At 46.8% G+C, this 26888-nt stretch overlaps 2 protein-coding genes across 2 annotated transcripts in view; one reads left to right on the top strand and one right to left on the bottom strand.

Annotated features, from left to right (window-relative positions):
• Positions 1-12603, top strand: part of LOC136484255 (cysteine-rich receptor-like protein kinase 25) — a 255407-nt gene extending 242804 nt beyond the window's left edge. The window contains exons 5-10 of the mRNA XM_066481482.1: positions 10206-10291; positions 10598-10752; positions 11021-11231; positions 11334-11565; positions 11672-11828; positions 12409-12603. Coding sequence (XP_066337579.1) covers positions 10206-10291; positions 10598-10752; positions 11021-11231; positions 11334-11565; positions 11672-11828; positions 12409-12603 — 1036 coding nt within the window. The remainder of the gene's footprint in view (positions 1-10205; positions 10292-10597; positions 10753-11020; positions 11232-11333; positions 11566-11671; positions 11829-12408) is intronic.
• Positions 12604-16886: 4283 nt separating this feature from the next.
• LOC136480904 (uncharacterized) lies at positions 16887-19657 on the bottom strand. The gene is made up of 4 exons (XM_066478333.1): positions 19523-19657; positions 18903-19003; positions 17328-17358; positions 16887-17279 (listed from the first exon to the last, which is right to left on the bottom strand). The coding sequence occupies exons 1-4, from the start codon at positions 19655-19657 to the stop codon at positions 16887-16889; spliced, it is 660 nt and encodes a 219-aa protein (XP_066334430.1).
• Between the last annotated feature and the right edge of the window lie 7231 nt (positions 19658-26888).

Here is a 26888-nt window from a genome sequence, read left to right as displayed (position 1 = left end):
TATGTATGTTTTGTGCCAGCGTGTGTCCGTGGTAGTTGGCTTTTACCAGTATGAAGTGAGCTACTTTCATCAGTCATCTACTATGACCCATATTGAATCATTCTCTTTTTGTTTACTGGCAACCCTACTATAAAATCCATGCTGATCTCATCCCATTTCCATTCTGGGATGTGTAGCGGTTGTAGTAGTCCTGTCGGCCGCTGGTGTTCTGCTTTCACTCGTCGGCAGGTATCACACCGTGCCACATATTCTGCGACGTCTACTTTCATTCCGTTCCACCAATATTTCTGCTTGAGATCCATGTACATGTTGGTGGATCCTGGGTGGATGGAGTATGCTGATTGGTGAGCTTCGTCCGTATCAATCTTCTGAATGTCTCGTCTCGGGGCACGCATATCCGATTTTCATACCATAGTATCCCTTGTTCATCAACCTTAAATCCTAGGGTTTCTTTTTCAGCACTCTGCTTCCTGAGTCATTGGATTTCTTCATCTTTGTCTTGAGCTACCTTTATCCGATCTTCTAATGTTGGTCGTACATGTAGGACATTTAAGATGCCATGTGGTACAACCTGTAGGTTTAGGTGGCGGGCTTCTTGGGCTAATTCCGGTCTTTGATTTAGAGTCATAAGGTAGTGGCAATAAGATTTTCTGCTTAACGCGTCTGTGATTACGTTGGCTTTTCCTGGATGGTATTGTATGCTTACGTCGTATCCTTGATTAGCTCCAACCATCTCCATTGCCGTAGGTTCAAATCCGGTTGGGTGAAGATATACTTCAAACTCTTATGGTCCGTAAATATTTTACACTTGTTTCCAATGAGATAGTGTCTCCATATCTTAAGTGCGTGTACCACTGCTGCTAATTCTAGGTCATGTGTTGGATAGTTTTCTTCATGCTTCTTTAATTGTCTCGAGGCATAAGCAACCATTTTATCATCTTGCATCAGAACACATCCTAATCCTTGTCGGGAAGCGTCGCAATATACTACAAAGCTTCGGTGAATGTCGGGTAACGTGAATATTGGGGCCGTGGTTAGTCTAGTCTTTAGTTCTTCGAAGCTCTTTTCACATGCTTCTGTCCATTTAAACTCTTTTCCTTTCTGAGTTAGGGATGTCATTGGTCTAGCAATCTTAGAAAATCCTTCAATGAACCTTCTATAGTAGCCTGCTAATCCGAGGAAACTGCGGATCTCTGTTACATTTGCTGGTTGTTTCTATTCTGACACTGCTTTCACTTTTCTGGGTCTACTTTTACTCCGTCTGCGGTGATGATATGTCCCAGAAAAGCAACTTCTTGTAACCAAAATTCACACTTGCTGAATTTTGTGTATAGCTCATGCGCTCTTAGTTTGTTCAGTATCACCCTTAAATGTTGTTCATGTTCTTCGGCACTCTTGGAGTATATGAGGATATCGTGATGAACACCACTACTAACTTATCTAGCTCTTCCATGAAGACTTTGTTCATTAGGTTCATAAAGTATGCAGGTGCGTTGGTCAGTCCAAATGGCATCACGGTAAACTCGTATTGTCCTAGCGGGTTACAAACGCTGTCTTTGGTATATCGCTGAGTTGAATCTTCAACTGATAGTATCCTGACCTCAAGTCTATCTTCAAAAATATTTAGCTCCTTTTAGTTGGTCAAACAGGTCGTCGATCCTTGGTAGTGGGTACTTATTCTTGATGGTAACTTCATTTAGCGATCTGTAGCTATGCACATTCATAGACTTCCATCCTTCTTTTTCACAAATAGTACTGGTGATCCCCAGGGTGGCGAACTTGGTCTAATATATCTTTTCTCCTGTAATTCCCATAGTTGTTTCTTTAATTCTTCCAACTCATTAGCTGCCATACGGTATGGTCTTTTTGCTATTGGAGCGGTTCCCGGTATCGGGTCAATGATAAATTCCAAATCTCTATCTGGCGGCATTCCGGATAATTCCTCAGGGAACACATCGGGGTACTCACATACTACTGGCACTTCTTCAACTGTCTTAGCTTCTATGTTGCAAACCATTGGCTGAGCTTTTGGAGCTTGGGGGTGGCATTCTACTTTTGTTCCATTGTGGTTTATCAAAGCTACTGCCTTATCTCTACACGATATATTCCCATGATGTTTCCTTAACCAATCCATTCCCAATATTATGGTCCAATCCTTTTGTCTTTAATACTACTAGGTCTGCTTAAAACTCAACTCCGTCTATCATTATCTTTACTCGAGGACATTTCAGTGAACATTTGAGGACAGTTCCGGGGGTTCGTATCAAGAGAGGGGTGGGGAGTAACACCATTCTCAAATCATTTTAAGCACAAAACAAGCAGAAACAAACGACTGCGAGGCTCCAGAATCAATCAACACGCTTGCCAAAGTGGAGTTGACAAGGAACTCACTGTACACAACACCGGGTGCTTCCTGTACTTCTTCCGCATTCAAATGGTTGACTCGGCCTTGCCCAAAAGTTTGGGGGTTCCGTTTCTGCTGTCTAGAATTCTGAGGTCCTCCAGTGTGTCCAACTCCTGAGGTTGCTGTCCTATTGCTAGCTGTGGATTGTGCGGGGGCAGAGGCTACTGATTTATTAGCATATGGGCATTGGGCAACTCTATGTCTGGGTTGTCGGCATCCGAAACAAGTCTGGTCTGTGGATGTGTTGCTGTTACTCTTGGGCTGGTTATTGTTGTTGTAGCTCTTGTAGTTGGATGTGGTCTGCTACGAGTTGGTTCCAGATGATCTATATTGCATGGTGGACTAGTCCAGTGACAAACCCTAGTCACTGCTCAGCATCCAAGTGTAGCGCATAGTCCGTTGGCTCTGCAACCCTAGCACCAGACTAATCCGGTGGGTGTAGAGACACCCCAAATAACTCCTTTTCAACCCCATTTTTAAATGTGCTAACTCCTTCAAGTGTCCACCATATGTACATGTGAGTTAGCATTTTCCAAATATTTTTCAAAGGGTTTTCACTTGCATCTCACCACGTCACTAGGTCTAATGCATATGCAATGTCATTTCACACCTAGTGGAACTCAGATAACATATTATACTTTAGAGTTCCCCTCTAATAGTATGGCTATCTATCCTAAACCTGATTATGCATTCTATTGCGTCTTGGCGGCAAAACAAAATTCCCTAGCATATACATATACCTTTGCCTTCAATTCTATAAGGTTTTGTTTTTCTCTTTCTTGTTTCTATGTGTGAGCTTGCTTCAATTGAATTTATCACCCTTCATCCATTTCCAAACATTGCTAACCTAGTTTAATCAATACTCAACAAAAGGTTAATCCACTAGTTGTCTCAATTAACAAAACTAAGCATAGGGCTTTCACCTTCGCATGGCGCTTTCACCATGGCCCTTCGCTCTGTCGTCGATGCACTCCACAGATCATTTCATCGGTTGCGCCGCGCCTTTCCCCGCTGGCCAAAACGTCTATTCCTGCGAAAAGAGAAATCTCCAGTCTAGCGAGATCCGACAAGGCTTGAAGGTGCCCCAACAACAAACGGTGTCACGCCTAACACTAATCCTTGGATTTTATACCATCATTATACTATGACTCTTGACTCCACGAAACAATATGGTCTTGGGAAAAACCCATACACGGCATATCTCACATCAAAATTTGTGATATCAAATAAATACCACTAGATTAATTACGAAATGTATTTTCATAAGAAATTAATTTAGATCCATTAATGTGAATACTATTTACTAGAAACTTAGTCAAACGTGAACCACTTTAACTAGCATGTAATTTATAGTTATCCTTTTTGGAACAAAGAGGTACCATGGAACACAAAATCAAATGTGCCTACCGCCCGACGCTCGCCCACAATATGCACGGTACGGTTTCAGCAATCAGCAGTGCACATGCAAAACGCAGGAGAAGTGGTGTTGGAATGTAACCGGGCAAAACAAATGAAGTGCCTCTGCTTGTTTCATACCCCTACAAAACAGATGACGCCCTTAGAGCTCTTCCTTTCGTCCATTTACACGGTGAGATGACCAAAGCAAAGGACTGTAGTCTCATACTCTCAAGGTAAAGAAATCGAAAGAAAGACAGTTTCAGTCAGAAGATAACAAACACGAGTGCTTCCACGAAGAAACGATCGAGACGACGAACTGCAGTAGTCTGTACTATGTACGTACATATACACACCATAAGCCACAACCAGTGGCGCGATTTCTGCGTGCCAGTTTTGACAGAGGTTAACCGTTCCACTTGCAGAGTGTTTTTAGAAGTAAATTAGTAGCAGTAACAGTTAGCGCCAACGTGGTTGTATTGAGAGACAGGCGTGAAATTTTTGTTGTCGCCGCCGCAGCGTGTGTGTTCCACTGTTCACCATGGAAACATGTGTGTGTTCCAGCAACTTTTCAAGGACGCGACGTACGAACTGTATTCGGTCTGTGTGGCGTCGCCGCAACAAAATTCAACACCATGGGACACGACTGACTTGGTTTATCCGGCCGCTGTCATTCATCATTAGTATATTATTCCAAACAATTGATCACAGATTCACAAGTTTCTGCACGTAAGTGATGCTAAACCGATAGCACTCTATGACTCGGTGGACCCACATCAAGCTGACCCCACCAGCCATCCACTCTCAGGAGAACCACGGCAACGACGGCGCTACCTACCAAACTTGACCTCGATTCGCACGTTTTCGTTCTCATGCTTAAGGTACTTTTGAAACAGTCGAAAACCCGACTCCGCGGTACAATCCAATGGTCCTGTGCTCCAGTTGTCAGCACGTAGGCCACACTTTGCTTCCAGTTCGTCCTGACATGGTTGGATCAGTTAGAGTATGCATGAGAATATGGGAAACCCCAATGGATCGCTCACACACAGGATTGGACATTTTCGGAGTAAACCCCCCGGCCCGCGACGAGCTAGGACAGTTGAACAGCAGGCAAATTTCTGGCCATGTTGTGTTGCGATCCTCCATCACGGCATCATGCACGTGTATTAAGAACGTGCATCACTGCGATATCCATCCAACGCTGGACTGGACACCAAGGCATCCAGCAGAGCTCATCAGCCAATTAAGAACGTGTACGTGCCACGCCACTCTCGGCCTCGCACAATGCAGCAGCAGATGCCCGGCCTCGTTCGTCAGGCCACCGGGACATCCCCTCGGCTGCGCGCCGCCCACGGGATGGTGAGCTTCAGCTCCGGCGCCCATGGCCACCACCGCGTGGTGGTGCACACCGGCCGGGCGCATCTCGGCTTCAGGGTCATGGCGGCTGCGCGGCCCAAGTACTGCCGGCTCCGGGGTGTGGCTGCCATCGCCGCCTCCGAGACCAGCCGCGAGCTGCTCGATCAACACTTTCGCCCTAGCAACACCACATCGAGCCAGCAGCTTGTTACCACCGTCAGGTTCGCTTCGATGTGTGTGTGTATATAATCCTTTAGCTTGTATGATTAATTTCAAGTACACGTGTCATCCATCCATGGTAGGGATCCATGGGAGAGAATTAGACCCCGGGACGATGCAATTTTATTCCGCTTATAATTGGTTTCAACTCCACCATGCATGTCCCTTATATAATAATATAACTGAATAATAATTTCGATGCATGTTGTCTGTGGTACGTACGAGAACACAGGAAGGACAAGTTTTTCGAGATCGAGATGAAGGTGCGCGACGACGAGCTTGACGAGTACGGCGTCGTCAACAACGCGATCTACGCCAGTTACCTCCATAGCGGTGAGCCATTGTTGTTTATTGAATTCTACCTCCATAGCTATCTCCATTCTACCTCCGTATCTGTATCGCTCCATACTTAGGTAGACGCATGGAACATGCATATCTAGCTGCGAGTATATCTATCAATGCAAATTATCTTACTGAGCCGGTACGGTACGTGTCAGGTCGTGACGTGGTGCTTGAGAAGCTGGGCATCAGCGTGGACTACTGGACATCCACGGGCAACGCCATGGCTCTTTCAGAGCTGAACCTCAAGTATTTCGCGCCTTTGAGGGTATGACATATCTATTCGTCCTGTTCTCTTGTCTTATCAGCCCGGCTTATTAGCCATGGCATAGTGTTTTTCTCTCACAACAAAACAGCATCAGCGTTTTTCTCTCACAATAAAATAGCATCAGCCCGTAAAAACCATCAACCGAACACCCCCAATAATCTATATATCTCTGCTATCTCTGCTGTGAACATACATACACATGCATGACAAATCCCAAATGCAAGGAAAATCTCACGGAATTTATATTTATTTATCGTGCATCGTCAGAGCGGTGACAGGTTCGTCGTCAAGGTGAAGCCTGTCCAAATCAAAGGCGTATATGGTTCACAGAAAATTCTACTCACTGCTTTCGCGATATCATCTCTTCTATGCTGTCATGGTGGCGTATATGGTTCAATTCGTTCCGCTAAATTTTGTACATCAATCAAATCAAATCGTATAAATAAATAAAAGAACTGAGAGATGTGTACTGTTCAAGCTGTCTCAGCAATGCGAACACTAATCAGGATGCAAGGTTCTTAGGAGCTTCTCCTTGATTAAATTGATGTTGCGAAACACAAAACCTTCTCCTCGATTTAACTTGATGTTGTGAAACAGAACAGAAGGTCCTTTGATACCTTTCTTCAATTACTTCCTTCGACTAGTTGAGAGCCGTGCGTTGCTACGGATAAACAAAATAGTAAAATAACATTAATTAGGCGTCTGGTTTTCTAAATTCCAAGGACACCAAATCGCTAAGGATATCAGAGACGACCTTGCCCACGTGGGCGGCCACCACGGCAGCAGAGGCGAAGATGGCGCATAGGGCGGACAAAGAGCAAAATTCACCGCCGGTTCCTCGACTTGGCTGAAGGTGTCATCTAGGTCCCTGAACTTTCAAAGTGATATCTGTGGGTCCCTAAACTTAATAGGGGGTGTCATCCAGGTCCCTAAACTTTTAAGGTGATCACCGTAGGTCACTAAACTTAGCAGAGGGTGTCATCCATGTCCCTATATTTTCAAGGTGATCACCGCAGGTCCCTAAACTTGGCCGGCGGTGTCATCCTGGTCCAAATGTGGTCTAACCCATTTTGCGTGGCACGCTGACTGTACGTTAGACGTGGATCTAACATGTGTCAATTAATCAATCATTATTTGTATAATATTTATCATGAAATTATAAATTACATAAAATAATTTACATCAGCAAAAAATAAATTAAATTATTAAAATAATTTACAACAACAAATATATTAGGTTTAAACTAAATAGAAAAATACTAAAATTAATTTAATATTTATGTATCATTAATAGTATTAAAATAATATTAAAAGTTACCTGTAGTATTAAAAGTTTTCTCTACTGCGTGGTCAAGTCCTGGATCTACGGTGCCATCTCTCCCGAGCTGGCCGAAACCATCCAGGTGCCTTGCTCTCGCTCTACGGCCCGCTCAGCGTGGCTTGCTATGGAGTCCCAGTTTCTGGGGAACCGGGAGGGGCGCGCTCTCCACCTGCATGCTCAGTTCAGGAACTTTGCTCAGGGAGACCTGTCTGTCACAGACTACTGTAGGCTCCGCAAGGGCATGGCTGATGCCCACGAGGATCTTGGCGAACACATCCCCGACCGCACTCTCGTCCTCAACTTAATCCGCGGCCACAACGAGAAGTTTGCCTCCATCGGCCTTCACCTCCAGCGTGGACGTCCCTTCCCCTCCTTCTTGGAGGCCCGGAACGATCTGCTGCTAGAGGAGCTCACTCAGGCACACCAGGCATCCGCGCCCCACTGCTCTAGTGGTTGCTGGCGTACATCGCCCTACTGCAGTTGTCCAGCACCCCCTCCTGCCCCTCAGGCTCGCCAGCACCCACCCTAACCTTCCTCCGGCCCTGCTGCTTCCGGGGGCGGTTCCTCGAACAACAGGCGGGGCAAGCGGGGCAGCAGAAGGAACTCCCCCGGTGGCCAAGGAGGTGGCCAACCCAGGGCCAGCGCACCCTGGCCCTCCTACCGCCACCCTTGGGCTGGTTCCGGTTCCAACCCAGGGTGGCTACTCTTTTTTAATATTATATTAAAAAAGAACCACATGTGACATCCTAGCCGCAACACTTTTGCTAGCCTAAAAAAACACTTCTGTCCCTCCGTCCTAAAAAGTAAGATTCTTGTTTTTTAAGGAGTCAAATGATTTGAATTTTAATTAAAGTTATAAAAAAGCTTAACATTTATAATACAAAATGAGTATCATTAAATTAATTATAGAATATATTTTCATAATAAGCTTATTTGGAGATATAGCTGTTAATACTATTTACTATAAATTTGGTTAAGTTTGAGCTTGTTTGATTGACACGAATCTTATAATTATATTCTCTTTTAAACAGTGTGAGTCAGTGGATCAGTAGCCAAGATGAAGATGAACAGAGGACTTTTAATTTGGTCAATGGTCCTACAATCAGAATGCAAAAGATGATGGCTACCTGTAACTCCAATGCTGCGTGGATAGCGTGGAGATGATGGCTGAAGATTTTTCCAATGTTGCTTGGCTAATGGTTCCGAAAGCTAGCTATTATTTTGGAAAGACCATCAAAACAATCCCCATTTCTTTCACCTAAGGCTAATGGTTCCGAAAGCTAGCTATTATTTTGGAAAGACCATCGAAACAATTCCCATTTCTTTCACCTATTGAAAATGACAAGGCATGAAGATACTGTTGTGCAATGCGAAGCATATTTAAATAAGCTTTACAGGCTAACGTAAAGTAATAGTGATCAGGAAAACAGCTGAGTTTGGACGCAAGCAATAAACAGCTTCAATAGGTGTTTATATGATTTTTTGCAAATGTGAGAGAAGGTACGTACGGGACGGCAAAGAGGTGCCGGCAGCGCGAAGGAGGCTCTCGCTGGCCGCGGCATTTCCGCAAACACCTTGCGCCTGCTCCCCTGTACACGCTAGTTCACTGTACGCCGGCACGTGCTCTGGAGGATGGGGCTCTGGGCCCAGGCAGCGCCAGAAGAACGCACCCCCAGCAAGATCCTCGCCAGGCGCTCGCTTTCCACCAGGAACTCGCCGCGGCCACGGCGTCTCCACGCTCACTGTTCACGCTCACCCTTTCCGGCGATGTGTGCTACCTACCATGCAGGCTCGCACACGTCGGCTCTGTTCCGTCTCTTGAGAGACCGTAGGTAGGTGTAGCGCGCGTGCTGCAGGAGCCAGCGAGCGAGGAGACCCATAGAAAGGAGCGGGCTGACGACCGGCAGGCGGCAGGCGGCGGAGCGAAGGTCCCACGAGCGAAAGCCAAAAGAGGAAGAGAACTCTCTCCTGCGACGCGACGATCTAGGCCGCACCCGCTCGATCGGACGGCAGGTAGGCACCTAGTGGGGTCAACGGTGTTTGAGAGAAACCGTGCGTCCAGCCGTCCCCGTCCACGGGTCACAACTCTCACAAGGAAAAGTTATGCCGTCCTGCCGTTCCAAATCGGTTTCTCGGTCAAAATCTCTCTCTCTCTCTCTCTCTCTCAAAGTGGGTATAAAATAATTTATTCGGTAGCCATTTTGAGTTACGATAGTTACTATGTTAATTTACGAGATTATAGTAACTTCTTACTAAGTGGTTTACTATAACGTTATGGTAAATATCCCCATGTGTTATATTCAGCGCGTTCGGAGGGTACAGATGGCTACTGTAGCACGGCTTATTTTGGATGATTGAATAGTATTCTGTGAGAGAGAATAAGCTGAAACAAGCTGGGACATGACCAGCCGAACGCGCTGATTAACCCAAGTATCGTAAATACGTATTGACATTATCGTAAATGAAGGTGGCTACAGAATAACTTATTTTGTAATTGGCTACTGGCTACTTCACTTGTGCATTCAGACATTGCAAACATGATTCATTTTGCTGCCATATATTTCGTGTGTAGACTGAATAATGCACTAAATGTTATCACTCGAACGCCGGACCTGTCTTGAAATTAATTATAAGGCTAAGGAAAGGACTGTGATCTGATGTGAAAATTATGCAGTATCTTTGCAAAATATGGCCCATTGTACAATTCTGGTGCCGATGCTTAGGCCATTCAAACTCCTCTAACAACACAGTCACCATGTTATTATGCGCCACCCTGATAAAGAAAATTGTGACCTCATCCACCGTACCTGCAAACACAAATGGAAATTGCTTTTTAACTGCCAAAATCTTGAGTTCCGTTATTGATACAGCCCATAATTTTTAATATATGCACTACTATATCAGGCTCAGATCAGAGGCCCTCAAGGCAACTAAATTCAAAACTCCAGTAAGTCATCCTCCCCTAAAACCTGACGAAGAGCAAACAGAAGGTATGCTATTCAGTTACTTGACAGTTATGCAATATTTTCTAGTTACTGCCAAATTTACAGTATTATGTTCATGCTGACACTCATTGGGAGTTAATAGGATAATTTTCCTACTTTGAAGTACATGTACATCTATGTAAGTTAGGGATACAACGTAACTTGCGTCAATATATAAAAAATAAATATATCATAATATTTGTTATGTACTAATGCCTTTCTTTTCAATAGAAATAATATAATATAGCATAATCTTATAGAGATAATTCATGTAATGATTATCATTGACAAATTTGGTTTTCTTTGAATTAGGCCAAGTCATGAACATAGGAGGATTAGTAAATCTCGTTGGTGGTGCAAAAGGAGCAGAGTTATCATATTTTAGTTTCTCTCAGATTTTGGCTGCTACTGAAAACTTTTCAGAGAGTAATTTGGTTGGACATGGTGGATTTGGCTATGTTTACAAGGTAATTTTTCCTCAAGACACCTTTAGTATGGGCTTAAGTATAGCACCTAAATCAGAAAAAATCTCAAAATGCACTCTCCACTTGAGTTGAGCTACTCAAGCAAAGCAGCACCTTGCTTGGTTTTCAAGGGTTAAACAAAAGGATTTTCTCCATTGTGCTAACTGTCACTTTAACCCGCAATTTGTATTATCTGACACCTGGAAATTTCTTTAAGCTCTCTCATACATCTTTGGATATCTTCTTTAACACTGACGCTTAATCTTGTTAGGGCAATCTCATTAATGGTCTTAATGTTGCCATTAAAAGATTTGATACATCTTCATTTCTAGGTCCACATGAATTCAGAACTGAGATTGATGCCATTCCAAATCTTCGACACAAGAACATAATTGAACTGCTTGGGTATTGTGTTCAAGGAGAAGAAAAAATACTTGTTTATGAATATATGCCAAATAAATGCTTGGCATCTATCATTGCTGGCAAGTTTTTGTTAACTTAATGCCTCTTTCATCTTTTCTGTTCATTGTTCAGCAAGTACTACTCAAATATTCCTGATACAAATGCACTGGTGTTTTTGGTAGATGAAACAAAAAGGAAGTTGCTAAATTGGTCCAAACGTCTTCAAATAATCAAAGCGATAGCAGCTGGTCTTGCTTTTCTACATAGGCATTCTCAGATGTGCATTGTCCACAGGGACATAAAAGCAAGCAACATCTTGCTGGACCATGAAATGAATGCTAAGATTACTGATTTTGGTCTTGCATTAATGTTGGCTCCAAATACGACTGCAGAGGTGGTTGTTTGGGGCACATAGTAAGAGCTCATCAAATATACAAATCAAGTTATCAAATCAACCTTGTTATTTTTCATTTTAAGTGTTTAGCACGTGCATTGGCTTGATAATCCTCTCCGTCATTAGTGGCTATGCAGATCATGAATATGTTGCTACTGGAAACATCTCGGAGAAGGCAGATGTATATGGCTTTGGTATAGTACTTTTTGAGATAATAAGTGGAAGGCTGATCCAGTCTTATATGAAGGCAGAGGGCACTCAAAAGCTACCACCCCCTGCTTATGTAAGTATTTGTTTTTTTTTAATTTAAAAAAGGCATTTCTACAATATTATCTTAATTTGCATCCCAGTGTTATAATGATATTGGTGATCCCTTTTGTGGCAATAAAATATGCCAGATTGTACACCAAGCTAGATGAATTTTATCTAGTCCTTTTTTTTTTCTGGACAACGAGATTTCTTGTGTATACTTAAAGAACTATGATGAACCAATTTTTTTTAGCATGGAATTGCAGGTGCTCTGCCTTTGCATTAAAGTAGATGTGGAGAAAATAGTACAATTTCACACTGTTGCTAAGAAATTCATGATGCTAAAAAGGTAAAGGGAAAATGGAAAAAAAAGTTAGCAACTGGCCTTGCTGCAGTAGATTGCAGCCATGGACTCAGAATTTGTTTGCATGTAGTATTGTTTCAGTGCTCAGGGCTGTAATAGTTGGTAGTCCCTTTCCCTCCCAGCTGCATAACCTCCTTTGTCCATTTCCTTTAAGGATATGACTCTTTCATTATATGTCATTGAGGAATGGTTTTCTTTTAATCCAAAGCCAGTAATGCTAACAATATGGAATTCGCTTTGTTTTTGTCAGGCACACAAGTACGACCGAAAGAAGTTGCACAAGCTTGTTGATCCATTGTTGTGCGTGAACAAGCATGAATGGGCTCAGATTCTCGAATGTGTGAGGGTGGCACAGTTATGTGTTCACCATTTGGCCAAACATCGGCCTACCATGTCAGAAGTTGTCACCATGCTTGGCGTGGCGCAGAGGGCACATGCTAAATAATAGGCCAGTGTATTGGAAATACTAAATCTGGTTGTAGCTTTTTTTTTTTGAACGCAATGGCTGGAGCTCTGCCTTTCAATTAAGATGGGGAAAAGAAAGTTTATGTACAAAACAAAGGCACTCGAGGTTAGGGATTCAAACCCCCACAAGCATGCAAATTAGGGAAATGCACGGCCCAAAAGGGGTGGGGGCAACAGCTACACATAAGCGAGTGCTCTCTTCCTTTGCTCTATGTTTTCCGTTATCCTTGCGGCCACTTGCGGCACCGTTTCTATCTTGTTGTCGAAGATTCTCCTATTTCTCTCTTTCCAAATATTCCAAAAGGTGTAGATTACTACCCCGTTAAGCCGCCTACGCTCGGCTCTTGACACTTTCCTCGCCACCTCTTCCCACCATGATCTGATATCGTTGGGGTCCGCCTGTGGTTGTTGCTGAAGGTGAGTGAAGTTCTCCCACGAGAGGATTTGATCCTAAATCGCCTTTGCGAAGGGGCAACATAGGCATAGGTGGAGGCCGGTCTCTAAAGGACCGTTGCAGAGCACGCATAGCTTTATAAGAGCCACAAAGGGATAGTTGCACATCCTGAAAGTGTCAACTGATGAGCTACTCAACTAAGGCCTTCTTTGGCTGCCCTAGGCTTTGTATGGAGATATAATATGTACGTTATTATGATTGTGTAAACATCATAGAGATTAGCCACAGTAAAATATTTGGCAAGTTGGTCACAGCACGCGCAGAGTGGTGAGTTGAGTGACTGATTTCAACTTAAGAGAGCTTGTGACTGGTGAGAGGCCCCTCATGGCTTCTCTTTGCACCTGGGAAGTATTAACGCTTAGGTGATCTGCACCTGGGAAATCCTGTTGAATAATTGAGCTGAGATTTAAAAAAAAAAAGCTTGAGCTGAGAGGACGATGGGGAGCTTCATAGAAGGCACCTTACTTCAGCGCTGTGGCTAAATTATGCTTGGCTGGAATGCTAATTACTCCATGCTGTTGTTAATTTGGTCTAGCTCGAGATGAAGTGACTGACTCCATGGGCATGTTGAAATTGTCACACAACGACCAGCCACCCGTCCTCCCTGCTGGACAAATTTTTTTTTGAACACAATGACAGTAGCTCTGCCTTTCAATTAAGATAGGAAAAGAGAGTTTATGTACAAGGAGGAAGACACTCCGAAAAGGGTATTAAGGATCCCAGGTGCACATGAAAACACCACGAAAACACATTCCTTGCGGTTAGAGAAGGGAGATTGCTAAGTGTAAGCGAAAGTCCTCTTCCTTTGCTCTATGTCCTACTTGATTCTTGCGGCCACTTGTGGCACCGTCTCTGAGGTATTATTAAAAATTCTCCTGTTTCTCTCTTTCCAAATATTCTAAAATGTGTAGATCACTACCCCCATTGAGCCATCTGCGTTCGGTGGTTGGCACTTTTTTTGCTGCTTCTTCCCACCATGCTCTAATCTCGACGGGGTCCCCCTGAGGCTGTGACTGCAGCACACTGAAGTTCTCCCAAGAGAGGATTTGGTCCCAGACCTCCTTTGCAAATGGGCAGCACAAACAAAGGTGTAGGGCGGTTTCTAAGGGCCCATTGCAAAGCACGCAACGATCTTGATGTGGCCACCCTCTCTTTTGTAGGTTTTGTGCCGTGAGAATTTTGTCCTGCACTAGAATCCAGGCAAAGATCTTGCATTTGTTCTCTACCTGTGCTTTCCAGATTATGTTAGCATGGAAAAACCGAAATGAACCTTGGAATTGGATTAGGTAAGCTGAACGGGTGGAGTAAACCCCATCCGGGGTCCATCACCAGGTGATGGAGTCCCGAACACCCTGCTACAGATGGGTGTCCTGAATTCGTATCCAAAGGGACACAAATTCTTCAATGTGGACAGCCGAGGTGATCTTTCCCCTCAGCGAACGCATCCAATTGTTGTTCCAGAGTTCATGTTGCACTGATCGGTTCTTTCTTGAAACAAGCCGAAATAGGTTTGGAGCTAGGTACCTTGGAGCTTCCCCCTCTAACCAATTGTGGTGCCAGAAGCGAGTCTTTGCGCCATCACCCAAAGAAATTTTTATCGAAGCGTTGAAAAGGAGGCGATCCACATCACTACATGGGAGTTCAGAGCCTAGCCATGGCTTGGAATCCTCCACCCATTCTTGCCACAGCCAGCGTAACCGGAGAGCTCTTCCAAATCTGTCAAGGTCAGGCACCCCCAGACCTTCTAGGTCTTTGGGTCTGGTAACTGTTGGCCAGTTGACCAAGCAGTGTCCGCCATTTGCGTTGTCTTCCTCCTTCCAAAGGAACGATCTCCTGATTTTATCAATCTTCCTTCTAGCCCATGCTGCCAAGGGAAACACCGTGAGGTGGTAGGTTGTCATGGAGGAGAGGACCGAAGTGACTAGTGTAAGGCGTCCCGCTTTGTTCAACCATCGCCCTTTCCATTTGGGCAACCTTTGCTCAATTCGCTCAATGAGAGGTTGGACATGGACTTTCTTAAGTGATCTGGTGTGGAGTTGCAGCCCCGGATACTTGCAGGGGAAGGCGACCCTGGCACCGGTAAAGGGTGACAGGACATGGTCAAGGTCTATATTTTCACATCGAATTGGATGCACGGAGCTTTTTTCTAAATTGATGTGTAGTCCTGAGAAGTTGCCGAAGACTTGGAGGATAATTTTGAGAGCTTCTACATCCTCTAATTTTGGGTTGATGAAAATAGCCGCATCATCTGCATACATAGAGGTCCTCCATTTTGCCGTCGTAAGGGGTAAGGGGGTGAGTATCCCGTGTTGGGTTGCCTGATCAAGTAAGCGCTATAGCGGGTCCATGGCCAGAATGAAGAGCATGGGTGAAAGTGGATCTCCCTGCCGGACTCCTCTGGCATGGCTGAAGCTGGGACCATGTCGCCCATTGAGTAGCGCAGATGAGGAGGACATGCGGAATAGGATAGAAACCCATTCACGCCAGCGTGGCCCGAAGCCCAGCGCCTGCAGGACCTCTAGCAAGTACCCCCAATTCACCGTGTCGAAAGCTTTATGGATGTCCAATTTCATGAATAATGCCGGTATCTTCTGCCTGTGTAGCTTTCGCACTACTCCCTGAATATAAAGGAAATTGTCATGGATGCTTCTCTTTTTTATGAATGCGCTCTAGCAATTGGAGACTAGGGAGTTCAGCCGAGGGGCCAGCTTGTTAGCTAGCAATTTGGAGAAGATCTCCGCAATGTTGTGGATGAGGCTAATTGGCCTAAAATCGGTGACCCGCATTGCGTCCGCTTTTTTGGGCAGCAAGGCGATGCATGCCGTGTTGAGCCACTCAAATCCCTGGGCATTCATTGTGAATAGGCTGTTTATGGCAGCCATAAACGTCTTTAATAATTCCCCAGCATGTTTTAAAGAAAGGCACCTGTGAAACCGTCTGGACCTGGTGCTTTGTCAGAGGGCATGGCATTTATTGTATTATGAACCTCTTCGTGGGAGAAAGGTGCTTCAAGGTCCGAGAGGTCATGCGGGATATAGCCTAGGGATTACCAATTGATGGTTGTCGATCTCAGAGTTGCAGAGCCAATGTGGTTTTTGAAATAATCCCCTATAACTTTTTCTTTTTCTTCATGACCAATCGCAATCACCTCGACTGTATGCAGACAATGTATGTAATTCTTTCTCCGCCGTGCACTAGCTCTAATGTGGAAAAACTTCGTGTTGGCATCTCCGCATCGGATGTAGATGAGCCTTGATCTTTGCCAGATTCTAGTTTTTTCAATGGCCGCAAGCCCCATGCTGCGAGCTTTGAGTCAGCGGTGTAGATCAAGCTCCATAGTAGTGAGCATCCTTTGCTCTTGCGCTGCCTCTAATTGCAGCAAGATTTCCTTTACTATAGCTAGCTGCAGTTTTGTGTCGCCAATTTTTTCCTTTTTCCAACGCTTGATTCCATTTGCAACCCGCGCCAACTTCATGTGCAACCGCTTCATGGGGAGAACCGAGGTGACTGGCATGTTCCAAATGGTTTGGACGAGGTCCTGAAAGCCTTCCATCTCCGTCCAAAAGTTTTCAAACCGGAAGGACGTGTTGTGATGGTGATCAAGCTCTCCTTGCATGAGCAAAGGGGTGTGATCGGACATAAGTGATGGCAGCAAATGCAAGAAACAGGCAGGAAAGATCAATTCCCATTCAGGGGTGCATAGGAGCCTGTCAATTCTAGTGAGTGTAGGACTGTCCTGCTGATTGCTCCATGTGAAACCGCGTCCATTCAGCTTAATCTCTTTGAGACGCAAATGATCAATCGCTGCCTTAAAAGCCACCCATAAGACGTCGGTTAAGATTTGAGTTATTTTTATCTTGCTCCTGGTAAATGAGATTGAAGTCCCCTAGGATGAGCCATCTATTGTGCATCGGGGGTGGAATGCTTTTCAGGTCCTGAAGGAACTGAAGCTTGGCTGCATCCCCTTGCGGACCGTAGACAACTATGATTTTGCATTGTATCCCATCCGCCCTCATGGTGATCGTCGCAGTTATCGTATTTGCTATAAGCTCGATGTTGGAGAGGTCAAAAAAGTCTTCATTTACAGCTAGAAGGATGCCTCCCTGGGTCTGTTCAGCCGGGAGCACAGCAAAGGAGTTTACAAATTTTGCTCCCATTGTGCGGATCACCACATTTTGATCAAGGAGCTGCATCTTAGTTTCCTGTAAACACACAATAGTGGCACATGTGCTTCTGACCAGTTCACACACAGCATCTTGTCGTGCGCCGTCGTTGAGGCCCCTAACATTCCAGTTAAGAATTTGACAGTTATGCTGAGCCATAAGGACAAAGAAGAGGTCCCTAATTTACTGAAACACAAGGATGGACACAAAGTAGTGACCAACAGAGACTTTGATTCATAGCAGGGCATGTCTTGTCACTACATGAAGTAAACAGCATACTGACAGTGCCAGCCAAACTGAAGGCCAATGGCTGACGGCTTCATGCTGCAAAACAAAAGGTGCCTTCGTACAAGAGGGCTGCTACGGCAAACTACTTTGCGAGCATGAACCGGATGGGGAAGCGACTGAAGGCCCCTGGCTCGCCCCATCTAGCCAAAATGTACTGCAACTGAGAGCTGTAGAGCTCCTACGACACTGGAGACTTTCTAACATTGATACAACATTGTGGCCCATGCCAGAAGTGGGACTCTAGGCTTGAGCAGCAGCTGTTGCTGGTACCATGTCGATGCCAGATAAGGCTGTCGCACTACTACACAAACGTTTATGGAGGCGGGCGTTTTTGATTTTCCGCGGCGGGCAAAGCCGTCCGCCGCGGCCTAGAGGCCACGGTAAATCGTGGCTTAACCGCGGCGGGCGGCTTTGCCCGCCGCGGTTAACCGATTTACCACGGCGGGCGATGTAACGTGCCCGCTGCGGTAAACATACTTTTACCACGGCGGTCACGTTGAACCGCCCGCCGCGGTAAATTATTTTACCACGGCGGACACAGTACAGAGCCCGCCGCGGTTATGTTCGTTAGCCGTGGCGGGCATTATCATTTGCCCGCCTCGGTAAATTTTTCCCTGAATTAAAAAAAATACAGCAGCCATATAATTAAATTCAAATTCAAATTCAAATTCAAATCACATCCAGATTTCACAAATTAAACTTAAAAAGTATGCAGGCATTACACATGAGATAATATACATATATATACATTCACTTAGTCGTTCTTGTCATTGTTAATTCATTACATTTACATATTGAAGTCGTTATACATGCCCTAAGGTGTAATCTTGCGGACGCATCATCGTGGGCCATTTCCTCAGCCTCTCGTACTCCGGTAAAATCGCTAGCTGGCTGTTTTCATTGAAGAACGTGCTCCCTTCAAGCACGCATTTGTCTAAGACAAACTTACATATGTCCGCCTTTGTCTGCTTGAAGGAGTGTTGGGTGCTCTGCACGTCTCTCCACCAGTTCAATCCATTCTTGAGCACCCTCCAACTGCTGCTATACTGCTTGCACTCCCTCAGGTACTCACAGACGTAGAAGCCACAGGTTTGTGATCCTACCGGTTGTTTGGCACACTGCATGATCGATACACAAGCATTAGAATACAGGCATTAGAACGCTTATGAACAGAACGCACAATTAAACCTTTCAAATACTTACCGGAAAGTTGCGTCTGATTTTGATACGGTTCTTATGCTTAGCCTTAAAATTCTCTGTTCTTCGATCATAGCATTCAGGATCCTTCACGTACTCCTTATAAGCGCTATATGAAATGTACTAGTATTAGGCAGGGCATTAGAACGCATATGAGAAGACAGTTCAGTCACTTACACTCTGATCTGTTCAGCCGGGAGCACAGCAAAGGAGTTTACAAATTTTGCTCCCATTGTGCGGATCACCACATTTTGATCAAGGAGCTGCATCTTAGTTTCCTGTAAACACACAATAGTGGCACATGTGCTTCTGACCAGTTCACACACAGCATCTTGTCATGCGCCGTCGTTGAGGCCCCTAACATTCCAGTTAAGAATTTGACAGTTATGCTGAGCCATAAGGACAAAGAAGAGGTCCCTAATTTACTGAAACACAAGGATGGACACAAAGTAGTGACCAACAGAGACTTTGATTCATAGCAGGGCATGTCTTGTCACTACATGAAGTAAACAGCATACTGACAGTGCCAGCCAAACTGAAGGCCAATGGCTGACGGCTTCATGCTGCAAAACAAAAGGTGCCTTCGTACAAGAGGGCTGCTACGGCAAACTACTTTGCGAGCATGAACCGGATGGGGAAGCGACTGAAGGCCCCTGGCTCGCCCCATCTAGCCAAAATGTACTGCAACTGAGAGCTGTAGAGCTCCTACGACACTGGAGACTTTCTAACATTGATACAACATTGTGGCCCATGCCAGAAGTGGGACTCTAGGCTTGAGCAGCAGCTGTTGCTGGTACCATGTCGATGCCAGATAAGGCTGTCAGGGCCTTGACGACGTCTTCAGTGAGCGGTCCTTGGAACAGGCTGAAGTAGTGCAGCAGCTGATCGTCGGGGCTGAGTCCCTCGTCGTCGAGGATGCCGAGTCTCTTCATGAGAACCTGTCGGGCTTTAGCTTGTGTGTGTCCCCTGGGCCAGGTCCTGGCAGCGATGCGCACGATGGCCGACAACCACATATATATCAAGGAACCACATGCAGCTTAATTATCAACTACTACTACTCTAACTACTACAACTACTACTACACTAACTACTACTACCACTACAGTTGAGTGGGGTATGTAAGTGAATTGGTATGGTTTTCAGCTATACTATTTCTTATTTTCCTGGCACACAGAAAGTTGATGAAATATGTTTATTGATGAAAATGCATATTTCTGAATATTATTAAAGTTTTTAGCTTCCTGAAATGATATGGGGGCTAGATACGATCCAAATATGTTTATTGATGAAAATGCGCTAATTGCTAATAGATGGGCTAATTTTTAGCTAAACCTTCAACCAGTTGTTAGCTAACTCTAGCTCTAGCTGATCCGAGTATGCCCTGTATCAGTTACGATACCTGCATTTCATCAGGAGCAGTTTTCTTTTTATGTGGAAACTAATACATTTATGGACCCTACATTTATTCATTTGCAGATACCAGTCTGAAGCCCTGCTGCCACACCATAAAGTAATTTCCCTGCTCTGATTGCACCATCTATAACCCAAAACGTTCATGTATCAATGCTAATGTGCTGCGTTCCTGTTTCCAGCACGTTCTTCACTGTCCACTGCCCCAGTGCGGGAGAGAGACGCCTGCTGGGAGTACTGCGACAAGCTGGATGGAAACAAGGTCAGGTGCAGGTTCTGTCACAAGGTTCTCAACGGCGGCATCAGCAGGCTCAAGTTCCACCTGTCCCAGATCCCCAGCAAAAGGGGTGAACCCTTGCACCAAGGTGAAGGAAGACGTCATTGACAAGGTGAAGGCCATCATCTCGGCCAAGGAAGAGTACAAGGAGTTCCAGCTTCTCAAGAGGCAGCGTGTAGCCGAACTAAAGCAAGAGGTCATCTTTGGATTAAGGTTTCAGAAACCGTTTGGCATAAACCAACACAGTAGGAAAGGAACACCACAAACCTTAAATCTCCCAACAAATAGTGCAACAAACACTAATCAAAATACAGGGGGAAAAATCCTTAGATCCAGCTATCCAAAGAGCAGAAAATTAACACACACACTGGATCAATGAGCGTCACTAACACATTTCTATGATTGAAAAATATTTTCCTGGTCCTTTAATTCAAAAAACACACTGTTGTATACTGACATAGTTCTTGCCATAATCAGGTTCTTGCAGAAGTTTTCAAATCAATCTTACTCTTAGTATAGCTATGATCGTACCAAAGTAAATCTTGGTTTATGGGGGAACAACAAATAGGAAAGCAGTACGAGGTCTATGTCAACTACTTTGAAGACCATAATTAGTAAACTGGAGCTAAATTATTTATCATATCATAGCATTTAACATGTAGGAGTAACATACAACTAGAAACACAAAACTCAACTCCTAAGCTAGATTCATCAAGTTCAGTTATGGAAATATTAGGTAAGAACAAGGATGAAGTCATAAAACAATGATGAGAAAGCATCAGTTGTTAATGTTATAAGTAGGCGTTCCTCCAAGATCAAAGGCACGAACAGCTCATATTCTCATAATCTGATATCAAAATGTTCATTGTGGAAATCGTCAATGCGTATAATCTGAACACACAGAAATCGGAAGGAGTACAGGGGAAAAAACACCACCCTAATCCAGTGGCTAGCATTTTTAGGTTCTTGCCTCTGACAGTCTATTGTTCCACCTCCTGACTCCTAAGGCGCACTCACCCCAGTTCATGCAGTGTGGGGAACTGGGGTTATCCATGGCGACCAAATTCCACAACAGAGGAAGAAAGAATAATCCATTACAAGGAAACGCGGTAATAGCTGTACCACGGTTAGGCGCGGGAGGGGGATGGTTTCAGACTCTAGCAGCCGGGGGTTCGCGCAGGCCGCGACGGAAGAACAAGGCACCAGACCGCCGCAGTCGCTTAGGGAAAAAGGAGGAGTGAGGAAGAGTACTGACTCGGTGCCCTTCTGGCGGAGGATGCAGAACTGCTTGGGGGAGAGGACGGCGCACCACTCCTCCTCGCTCCTCTGCTTGCGGGGGCGGGACGAATGACTGCGTCGTTGGCGTGCGGGGGCGAGACGCCGGCGGCCGTGCGTGGCGGGGCTGGGGCGGGCCGGCGGCCGCCGCCGACGCGCGCGGGCGGACGTGGCGGGATGGGGCGGGCTGGCCGGGCTGCGGCGGCGGCGAGGCTCGGGCGGAGCGGCGGCGGCAGCGCGCGCGGCCGGGCATGGCGGGCTGCGGCGGCGGCGGGGCTGCGGCCGAAACGGTTCGGCTTGCGGGGCTTGCGGGGCTGCGCCGAAAGGGTTAAGTGGTGAGGCCACTTTGCCGAGAGCCAGATCTGGGAGGCTCTCGGCAAACCTTCCCCCTTTGCCGAGAGCCCCCATATCCAGCTCTCGGTAAACTTATTTTTTTTTTCAAATTTCGTTCAAATTTTTTAACTAGCTAACTGCACAAAAAATATTAAAAAAATAAAAATTATTATTTGCCGAGAGTAGCTCTCGACAAACTGAACAAAAAATGATATTTCTAAAAAAATTAAATCTCCAGAGCAGCTCTCGGCAAACCTCTTCGCCGAGAGCTAGCTCTCGGCAAACCATTGATCTAGGCCAGGTAAAAAAAAAGAAATCTGCGCTGAGAGTGGGCCTAGTTGCTCTCGGCAAAGATCCTTTGCCGAGAGCAATTCCCTGAAGCTCTCGGCAAATAATATCCAAAAAAAATTAATAAACAGCAAACAGCTCCGGAAAAATTCGAAATTTTGCCGTGTTACAACTTATGCTCTCTAATGGCTATACAAAAAGTTTGGAACTCCAGAACTAATTCGACCGTGACATTGTTTGAAAATCCTAATGGATCCTTCTCAACTTTACGAAACTTATTCGGAGATGTCTCAGATTCTAAGAATCATACGCAACCACTTGTGCGAAACATTTTCAATTTTTTACCACAGCCTCCAAGTGTGATACCATGGCTTCATTGCAAATATCACAATTTTCCGACTTCGTTTCCTTTTTTAAGAATTTTTAAATCGTTGGGCGACATATGTTCGTGGTCTTCGATTCGTAAAATGAAAGGTGAAAAAAACGTCAACAAGATGTTATTTGCCCTCAATAATGCATAAATAGCATGAATATCATTTTCTACTTAATTTTTTCCCGTGTTTAAATCAATCGCTGTTCAAATTTTAATCGATTAAAAAAACTCCTTGAAATGCAATTAATTAATTATATATAGCAAATAATTACAAAAATACACAAAAATTTAATATTGAGTACAACCTGTAGTATGTCTATAGAGAAAAAAAGTTTGGAGCATATGAAAGAAAAAATAATTTAATTGGAGAGAGTTAGGAGAAGAGAAACACATGCACATGAAATATAGAAACCACCTTTGCCGAGAGCCTGGGAGGGGCTCTTGGCAAATATTTGCCGAGAGCGGCGCTCGGCAAAGAGGTTTGCCGAGAGCAGTAACGGAGAGGCTCTCGGCAAAGCGGTGACGCCGTCAGGGCACGTCACGGCTATGGGCCGCGGCAATGTTTTGCCGAGAGCCTGATTTTGCCGAGAGGGCGGCCTACGGCAAAGGACCGTTTTGCCGAAGGGCATTTTTTGCCGAGCGCAGCTCTCGGCAAAACGGCCCACTTCGCCGAGAGCTGTTGCCTGCCGAGAGGCAGGCCCACGGCGATCCTGTCAGTTGCCGACGGCTGGTGTTTGCCGAGAGCTGCTCTCGGCAAACGTTTTCTTTGCCGAGAGCCCGCGTTTTTGCTCTCGGCAAAAATCTCGGATCTCGGCAAAGGCCGTTTTTCCGGTAGTGGCACCCATAAGACGTCGGTTAAGATTTGAGTTATTTTTATCTTGCTCCTGGTAAATGAGATTGAAGTCCCCTAGGATGAGCCATCTATTGTGCATCGGGGGTGGAATGCTTTTCAGGTCCTGAAGGAACTGAAGCTTGGCTGCATCCCCTTGCGGACCGTAGACAACTATGATTTTGCATTGTATCCCATCCGCCCTCATGGTGATCGTCGCAGTTATCGTATTTGCTATAAGCTCGATGTTGGAGAGGTCAAAAAAGTCTTCATTTACAGCTAGAAGGATGCCTCCCCGGGTCTGTTCAGCCGGGAGCACAGCAAAGGAGTTTACAAATTTTGCTCCCATTGTGCGGATCACCACATTTTGATCAAGGAGCTGCATCTTAGTTTCCTGTAAACACACAATAGTGGCACATGTGCTTCTGACCAGTTCACACACAGCATCTTGTCATGCGCCGTCGTTGAGGCCCCTAACATTCCAGTTAAGAATTTGACAGTTATGCTGAGCCATAAGGACAAAGAAGAGGTCCCTAATTTACTGAAACACAAGGATGGACACAAAGTAGTGACCAACAGAGACTTTGATTCATAGCAGGGCATGTCTTGTCACTACATGAAGTAAACAGCATACTGACAGTGCCAGCCAAACTGAAGGCCAATGGCTGACGGCTTCATGCTGCAAAACAAAAGGTGCCTTCGTACAAGAGGGCTGCTACGGCAAACTACTTTGCGAGCATGAACCGGATGGGGAAGCGACTGAAGGCCCCTGGCTCGCCCCATCTAGCCAAAATGTACTGCAACTGAGAGCTGTAGAGCTCCTACGACACTGGAGACTTTCTAACATTGATACAACATTGTGGCCCATGCCAGAAGTGGGACTCTAGGCTTGAGCAGCAGCTGTTGCTGGTACCATGTCGATGCCAGATAAGGCTGTCAGGGCCTTGACGACGTCTTCAGTGAGCGGTCCTTGGAACAGGCTGAAGTAGTGCAGCAGCTGATCGTCGGGGCTGAGTCCCTCGTCGTCGAGGATGCCGAGTCTCTTCATGAGAACCTGTCGGGCTTTAGCTTGTGTGTGTCCCCTGGGCCAGGTCCTGGCAGCGATGCGCACGCTCCTGCACGATGTAGTCGTTACCTTTTTGTGTCTCTGTGGTGGTCTGGGACGGTGCTGTGGAACCTGCAAAAGAGGTTGGGGCAGAGGGTGAGAGATCCCCGTGACGAATTCCGTCGCCGCCAGCCTTGCAGCAGACGCAGCAATATCTACCTCCGTGGCGGTCTGTGTTGTGCCTGGCGACGGATGGCTTGGAGTGGTGCAGTCCCAACGCGAGCTGGAGGTGCTTGGGCCCCGGGCTCTGCGTTTGGAGTAGACGAGACCCGGACGGAAGCGCATGATCTGTCCTCCCCCTCGCGGCTGTGCTTCAGGGTGGGGAACGGGACCATTACGTGGCCGCCTGCGGTAGACGTAGCCTGGGCGGAAACGACGCTTAGGGGTCAAACTGAAGTGATGCCGTGTCTCCCCCTGATGTGCTGTGAGGTCGGGGATGTCATGAGGGAGGACCTGCGAGACAGGAGAGCATAAGATAGGCGAGTCAAGTGAAGGTGAAGTCAGTGCCGCGCTGTCCTGAGGCACAGACTGGGAGCCCGGTTCATGAGACGACGGGGCAGCAGGTGGAGGCGTGGACCCTGACGAAATTTCCGGCTGGCTGTCATTTTCACGCACCTTGAGTGGATTTGGCGATGGATGGCGGTTGCTGCCAGTGTCGCCTCCGAGGTCCGGCGACTTGCAGCGCAGATGTGGCGCCGGGGACTCGGAACGCGTCGTCTTGGGGAGTAGGTCCGAGTGCGGCGTCCTAGAGCGTGCCTACATGCGTTGCCTGCGGGGCGCCCTCTCCCTGCTTCGCCTGCGGGAGGGAAGCCCACGGGGGTCAAGAGCCGGGCGGGCGTGGTCGCTGGAGCCGGGCGGGCGCCGTTCCTCCGAGGCCTGGTGGGCCTGCCAAGGACGCGTCGCGCTGCCTTGCCTCCCCGCCGCCCCGGAGTGCTCTAGCTGGTGTCGCCGGCCCCCACGATCGGGGCTCCGATGCCACCGGCTTCCGTGCCTGGACTCCGAACGGTCACGTTCCCACTCCCTAGGAGCGCGCGACAAGCTGCAGATGAGGCATGAGCTCCAGTTGTCGCCGCGGCACTCGCGACGCCCGAGGTGGTGGTGGTCGTCGTCGTCGCGGCTGCTGCTGCGGACGTTTGTAGGCGGTGGGTTGAGGCGGTCGTGGGGTACCCTCTCACCGTTGACGACGCCGTATCGCCACGTGTAGTCGCGTGGGGGAGTGCGGCCGTTGCTTCCTGGTGGGTCTTCCACCAAGTCAAGGTGCACCAGGACCCTGAAGGTGAGACCATGGCGACCACGGGCAGGCGGGCCATCATGGTCAGCTTTCCTATACGACAAGGTGAGCCAGGTTACCTTCAGGATGTCTGACAGGTTGTGTGTCCACGCCCAAAGACAGAGGGCCCTAGTGTCCTTGCGGTCTAGTGATGACTGCTCGACACAGTCGATGTCGCAGGCCCTTGTAATGGCCCTCTTGGCAATGCTCTCGTTCCAGGCCTGAAGTGGGATGCCCTCCAGGCACAGCCGAACATGGTACTTGAGGTCGCAGATGTCGCCATGCGTGAGCAGCTGCCAAGGCCTGGTGTGGATGTCGAGGTTGCCATAGGGGAACCTTCCCTGAGACGCCACCTCATCTCGCTGGTGGCGATGCATGAAGTCGACGAAGAAGTCCTCAGGGAAGTGCTTGACGACGGTGACATCCTCCGGTCGGATCGCAAACCGGTGGCATATGGCCTTCTTAATGACCGCCGGCTCCACCTCCGGGCGATCCTTCCCGAGCTAGGCCACCATGCCATGCATGGAGAGGCGGTTCAGTTCGCGGTCCATCTCGTCGGTGGAGAAGGCCACCGCAGCGGTGTCCTGGGGGCGATAAGCAGGGTCCCCGGGCCTTGCCATTGCGGCCCTTCCGAGCGGGGGGAAGTTGCAGCAGTCGAGTGGTGGTGGGGAAGGCAGAGAATGGGGAGTTTGCTACTTGGACTTGGAGGATGAAACACTGCCTCTACACTATCTGCTTTTATGCCCCCAGCAGCCACAGTTGATGCAACGCACTGGGTCCCTGCAATCTGCTGCGGCGTGGCCAGGGGAGAGACATCTAAAGCATTTACCTCTCATGCGCTTGAGGAGTTCTTCGCTGTAGTGGGAGCACATCGATTTGACCTTGGTGGTTGAGGGCCTTGAAGAAGGTGGATCCTTATGCTCTGGGAGACGCCACCAATACCTTGGGCGTACCATGGACCAACCGGCTTCCCCAGTCTCAGACGGGGAGGCCGCTGGCGCGC

Source organism: Miscanthus floridulus, chromosome 9, assembly GCF_019320115.1.
Source record: "Miscanthus floridulus cultivar M001 chromosome 9, ASM1932011v1, whole genome shotgun sequence".
NCBI classification, from domain to species: Eukaryota; Viridiplantae; Streptophyta; class Magnoliopsida; order Poales; family Poaceae; genus Miscanthus; species Miscanthus floridulus.
This window is presented reverse-complemented; position numbering and strand designations above follow the sequence as displayed.